Raw genomic sequence first — 6,215 nt, 5'->3', positions numbered from 1 at the left:
CTCCCGAGGCTCCCTACCACTTCGGAGACTCACAGACTTTCGCGGGATGGAAGGAAAGCCAAGGGCAGAGACCAGCTGGCACTGAAGAGGTCCTGCTTCCGAGACGCCACCGTGAGGGACCGAGGTGAGCCTCCCGAGAAGCCCGTCTGTCTGTGGCAGCGATGGGCCATCTAAGGCCCTGGTTTTTCTTTTTTAGCTCATTTTTATCTAAGACTTTGAGTCAAAGTAAACTGGAAATAACAGTTAAATGTCCATACTTTTAGGGACCAACAAGAGCTGCTGCCATGGTCGCTGACGTCACCTGCCTGACCGGCCCCCAGCAGGTGGCTGGCTGCCACGGGGGCAGTTTCTCCCTTCCAGGAGGGATGGGCAGGCACAGGTGGGTGGTCCACCCAGTGGGGCAGACGCGCCCACGACGGAGCCAGGTCTGCCTGCCTGTGGGCGGGGCTCCCCGAGCCGGGCCCCAACAGGCACCCACGGGGTCTCTGCGGCCTCTGACGTCCTTCCCCAATGTCCCCTGCACTCCAGGTGAGGGAGGGAGGACACGGTAAACCACCGACCGCAGCCGTCTCTGGACGCACTTCCCTGCAGTGGCCGCCGCGAGGAGCCGCGGGCCGTGCGCGTGACGGGGGGGAGCTGCCCCTCACGCATCCTTTCTAGACTGAACTGGGGGCTCACAAATGCTAGCATCTTCGCGATTCGGCAAGGAACTACTTACTCTCACCCACTTTTTTTTAACATAGGCTTTCCTCAGTAATCGTCACCATCGAGTCTTGACCAGACATTTATCGACAGATGACACACGACGCAAAGCAACCGCGTCGACTGGGAGCCCACGGGGTCAGGAGAGGGACGGGTACGCACCATAGCCAGCTGCCGCCCTATGTTCCCCACCGTCACGCCTCCCGAGAAAAAGATGCAGGGCAGCCAGGAGCGGATGTAGAGGAAGTCCGGGGACGTGTACCTGCGGAAAGAGAAGGCAGGGACGTGGCACCGAGCAAAGCTCCGGTGACTCTCTCTAACGGGGACGCGCGGGGCACGGCAATCAGGAAGCACCGCAGGACACAACGTCCCAACGCTCCCCGCCTGCTCCGCTTTGGTTTCCCGTCGCATTAAACTGCGGGCGGCGGATTCTTAACACGAGAACCAGCGATGAGCCGCATTTTTGAGAGTTTCGTGCCCAGGCCTAGAGCGTGTGTGTACAGATAGATAAAGCGCGAACGTGTCAGCGAAAGGGCTGTTTCTAACACGAGCGAGGTAACCGCCTCTGGGGGGGGCTGACGTCGGGGGTCACGTGCTTACTGATAGACTCCGTTGTACACCAGCAGCTGGGTGATCAGGGTGGCCAGGAAGGCGATGGTGATCCCAAGGCCAAGGCCGCTTCTCGAGCGGTCAAATGTCCACCAAAGGCCCAAAGACAGGGCCGCCAGTGTCAAGGAGAGCTGAACGTTATTGGCAAAATCCAATTTCTGGTGATGTAAAAGTTAAGGAAAATTTAACAATTTGCAATCAGATCGGAAACACACACAATCCCGGGACCCACCTGTGTTCTTGCTCTCACAGGCCACACGGCCCCCACCTGTAAGCACGACCGGGCAGCTCGCGAAGGCCGTCAGACGCCAGGGCCCGGGCTCCAGACGACGCGGACTTCTCGGGGGCCGGTGGGTCAAAACGTTCCGAGTAAAGGTTCCGAAAGTCAGCTCTAACAGTCTGCGGGTGTCTCAGCCTCCGACCCACCTGGGTGCTAGGGACCCGCGGCTACTCTGTGCTCATTCTCGTGTCCCCGGCGGCCGAGCTGCGGGAGCACGCCCCCCGCCCCCGCACACGGTGCCTCTGCAGACGCCACGCACCCCGTGTCTGCGGAGACGCACCTGGCTGTCATCACGACGCCGATGTCGCCTGGTGACGAAACCAACTTCTCAGAGCCGGGACGTCCCGCACTACCTGTTTCGGACATTCTCATCATTAAGACAGGAGAACGGCAGACTTAGGAACTGTGGGAATCCCAGAGTGTCTTCCTCTAAGCCTTGAAACTATAGACTAGTCGTGCTAAAGAAACCCGAAATCTTCTGAGACCTGGGGCGCCACGGACCTCCTTCCGAAACACGCTTACGTGCAGACAGGCAACACGTTCCGTGCGACCCGCTCCACTGGGGACCCGGGCGTGCGGGGCCCGTGTTAAGGTCACCGCTGCTGGCCGGCATGGGACTTCTGTGGTCACACCAGGGAGGGGGCAGAGGAGCAGAGGAAGCGGCCAAGCGTGACCCTGTCGCCACGCGTCACGGAGCCGCAGGAAGCCGGTCTTCGTGACGGCGGAAGCGCAGGACAATTACGGAAGGAACGCCGAGGAAGCAGACGGGGGTGACGGAGGAGGGTAACAGTCCTCCCGCTGTTTCCTGAAATGACCCGGAAGCATTTTGAAAACTCCCGCTAAGCGCAGACTAAGCGACAGGCTTTAAAATAAATCCCTCAGGAGAAGACTTCGACCGACCTAAGAGGTGACATGCACTCCCTACGCGCAGCGAAATCACCTAGGAAAACGCTCGGACACGGCGCGTCCGCTGAAGGATACAGCACTGGCGTGGTTGATGCCCACGAAGACCGCGACGCAGCGCATGACGCTGGCCCACTCCCTCTTGAACTTGTGGGGCTCCCCCAGGTGACTGTCAATGCAGGGGTACAGCAAGCCGACGACCGCTGTTAAAACAAGGGAAAACGACCGTCAGGGGGCACCGGCTTCAAGCGATACGAGTCCACGAGGCAGTTAACATATCGCCAAACCAGTTTCCCTAGAAAATTGATCCGCTCTCATAACACCGAAACTGAGACTCTCTTCACAATTCCGTTCCCCTGGAGCACGAAGATCAGTTTTGAGAAGGTTCAAACAACTCGCTGCTTGGCATTAACGCAGAAATGTGGACCCCGCGGGCCTCGCTGCTTGGCATTAACGCAGAGACGTGGACCCTGCGGGCCTGGCCTGCACAACGGGCGCGGCCTCCACCACGTCCGCATGGTCGCCATGTTACAATGAGCGGTGAGCTTCACGAGGGCTCCCGAGGCCACGGGTCTCAAGTGGTGGCGCGCCTCATGGGGCCAGCCCTGAGGCTGGGCACACTTACTCTGGTCTGACTCTGACATCTGGGGCACAGAGGCCACGTGCCCAGAGGTGGCACCGGATTCGGCAGTGAGGGGGTGACAGTATTTGCTCTGGGGACCCTGAGCACCGCTGCCCGTCATCTGCGGGTCAGTGCGGCGGCAGGCCAAGCACACTGTGCTGTCCCTGGGAGTCCAGGCCCGACCTGTGGAGGACCATGCGAGCGGGCACAGGATACCTGGCGTCTGTTCCCAGTCCCCGCGGATGGGACCTGGCCTCGTGTCTGTTCCCTCATGTGTGAAATGATGATTATGTAACTAGGAGACGGAGGAGGGGCTCGGTGCGGTCTGGACAGCAAGGAGGTTCTCAGACACGGAGCTTTAGGGCACGAGCGCAGACAGACGTTAGACGGGGAGGCCGGGCATTCAGGGAGAGGAGTGGACGGGAAGAGGCAGGCAGGACAGACAGCAGGGCGGTGACTGCTGGGGACACAGGCCACGGGGCCTGACTGCGGGATGCGGTCGCCCAGGTCCAGAGGCTGGGCAGCCAGGCGGTAACTCCACCTGTGGGACAGGGAACGCCTTAGGTTCCCGGACAGAGGGACAGAATCACAGTTTTAGCCAAATATGCAAAGGAAAGAATTTCAGTTTCAATTTCACGATGTATTTTATAGAGTTCTAACTTTGGGGTTTTGAAAAATGGAAGCCCACGTTCTATGACTTCACTATAACTTAATTTTACCTTTTAAAGTTAAAAGCAAAGTATGAAAATGTACTAGGAAACGTTCCCCTTCACTCTTGGCTGACAGTGAAAACAAAAATAGGGAATGAGAAACTGTTTCAGATATGCCCGGAATTTCCGGAAGCTTCTATGACAAATAAAACCTAAACTAAGTGTGTCATTTTTAAGATCAAGTTTTGGATTAAGATCAAGTGTTAAGATCAAGTTTTGGAAACTACTGCGCCAAATGTATATGAAAAATAGAATTCTGCATCTAGATCTATTTCTCAAAAAGGATTTTTAACAGTGTAGCAGTATCCTTAGAGGATTTAGAAACACAGAGCAGGAACTGCCTTTTCTGAGGACCCGGCAAAAAAGCTCTGTCCCCTGCTCAGTGACCACAGAGCCGCCTAAGTGTCCCGGCCGAAACGCACTGCCGTCCACTGCAGCCTCCTGCTGGTTTGAGTGAGTCTGCCGAGAAGGCGACATGTCTCCACATGACAGGGGACATGCCCGGACTGCAGGGAGACAGTATGCGGAGTTCGGAACAATGGCCCTGCCACTTGCTAGCTGTGGTCCCTGGACACAGTTGCAGAACCCGTGACTTGGTTTCCATGTCTATAAAATGTAGCTATAGCACAGTGCTGCTGCCAGGAGCAAATAAAGCTCAACACACAGAGCAAGCCGCCCGGAAACGTCAGCTACAAAGCAAACCGCAGGGCACTGCTCCTGTGGGACTTGTCACCAGCTTGTTCTGCCCATCGGACCGTGGGATGCTCAGGACGGGCTGCTGTGCTCACTCTGTATTTCGACAGCAGAGCCGGGGCTGCAGGAAGCAGCTGACAGGTGTTTGCTAACCAACAAATGCTGCCGGACTAGGGGATCAGACCCGCCAAGGAACCAAGAAAAGCGACGAAAAGGAGACGGCCCGCCCATCCGCAACTTAGACCGAGCCTGTGGGACGGTTCCCCGCGCCTCTGAAGCCAGCCAGGTGCGCTCCCGCCCACGCTCGGGACAAGGGGATGCTCTTTTCCTAAGAGTCCCGGGGGAGGGCCTGGCTTCCTTCCGCCCACTCCTAGGCCACCCCAGAAGGAAGTAGGGAGGCCGCTCGCCCACGTGACGGTTTGTTTTCAGTTACCCAGCCGGGTAGCATGTTCGCAGGCGCAGCCAATAGCGGCCCAGCGCCTCTGCTCACCAGTTCCGCGGCGGCCAATCGGGCAGCCGGCCGGCGATGACAGCGGCGGGCTCGGCGCGCAGGGCAGTGCCCGGGCAGGAGGAAGGACCTGGCCGGCCGGGCACAGCGGGAAGCCGCCGCTTTCCTCCCCCCTCATGTCCATCACCCGGCTTCCTCCACCCCTCCCCCCAACCCCCAGCCCCCCGCACGCGAGCGTTTGGGGGTTCGGAGTCCCCGCCGCACCCACACTGGAAACGCCCACTTTTCCTCCGGGGACGGCTCCGTTTTCAAATAAACGTTCCTCAAGGCTAAAGAACCTTTTTGGCCCAACAAGGTTCCGCGCTCCTACTCACCAGCTGCTGTCCCACAACAGGGAGGCACCCACCAGGCCGAGGAGAAGGCGGTGGCGGTCACCTCCTCAGGGAAAAGGGTGACATTCCTCTGGACCTGCAGCAGGTTGAGCACCAGAGCCAGGCCCACCCCGACGGAGAACAGCACCAGGCCCCTCTGCACCAGGCGGTGATGCCAGCTGGCGCTGCCGCCCCCCGCGCCGGTGCTCCCAGGCCCCCGCGAGGGGTCGGAGTCCGGGGCAGCGCGGGCCACCAGCAGAGAGGGGCGGGACACTGAGGAGGTGATCATCTCTCCCACTTTGGCTGCCAGCCCTCCGGCACTGGCTCTCGCGCGGCCTGCGTGCCTGGGGCCGTGAGCGCAGGGACAGCTCCAGCAGTGGTCGTCCAGTCTGGGCATCGGTGTCGCCAGCGCGACAGGCTTTCCTGGAAGGAGAAAGGGGGTTGGGAAGGCCCGCCACGTCCATTTGCGGGGAACGGGCAGGTGGGAAAGGCCCCGCCGGCCGCGGGGCTGCGCTCTCATTCATCGCCTCACGTCCAGGGAAGCTGCCCCTCCGGGGAGTCCGCGGGACCCGCGGCCCACACGGCAGCAGCGCCGGGCGGGCGCCGGCCGCAGTGGGGCGCGGGGGCTGCAGTCAGGGGCAGCCGCGTGCGAGGGACCCCCAAGGGCTACAGAGCCCGCTCGGCTCCGCCCGCACCGCTCCTCTGCACGCACCCCGAAGCGCCCGCCCGTCCGGTCCAAAAGTTTCCCAGACCCCGTCCGTCTGCTGGACACGGAGCCAGGGCAAGTTACTGGGGTCCTCCGGGACGGAACGGACCCGTGGCTCGGCCCACCCAGGGTCAGGGGTGCAGCCCCCATCCCGGGACTGCGGGAGGGGGG

At 60.4% G+C, this 6,215-nt stretch overlaps 1 protein-coding gene across 1 annotated transcript in view; it reads right to left on the bottom strand.

Moving 5' to 3' along the window:
* Positions 1-5,995, bottom strand: part of INSIG1 (insulin induced gene 1) — an 8,148-nt gene extending 2,153 nt beyond the window's left edge. The window contains exons 1-4 of the mRNA XM_011370388.2: positions 5,342-5,995; positions 2,573-2,697; positions 1,303-1,469; positions 865-964 (exon numbers count right to left, since the gene is read on the bottom strand). Coding sequence (XP_011368690.2) covers positions 865-964; positions 1,303-1,469; positions 2,573-2,697; positions 5,342-5,858 — 909 coding nt within the window. The 5' untranslated portion in view covers positions 5,859-5,995. The remainder of the gene's footprint in view (positions 1-864; positions 965-1,302; positions 1,470-2,572; positions 2,698-5,341) is intronic.
* Positions 5,996-6,215: the final 220 nt, after the last annotated feature.

This window comes from Pteropus vampyrus, unplaced genomic scaffold (genome assembly GCF_000151845.1).
Source record: "Pteropus vampyrus isolate Shadow unplaced genomic scaffold, Pvam_2.0 Scaffold168, whole genome shotgun sequence".
Lineage (NCBI taxonomy): Eukaryota > Metazoa > Chordata > Mammalia > Chiroptera > Pteropodidae > Pteropus > Pteropus vampyrus.
The sequence above is the reverse complement of the archived record's forward strand: the minus strand, read 5'-3'. Positions and strand labels throughout refer to the sequence as shown.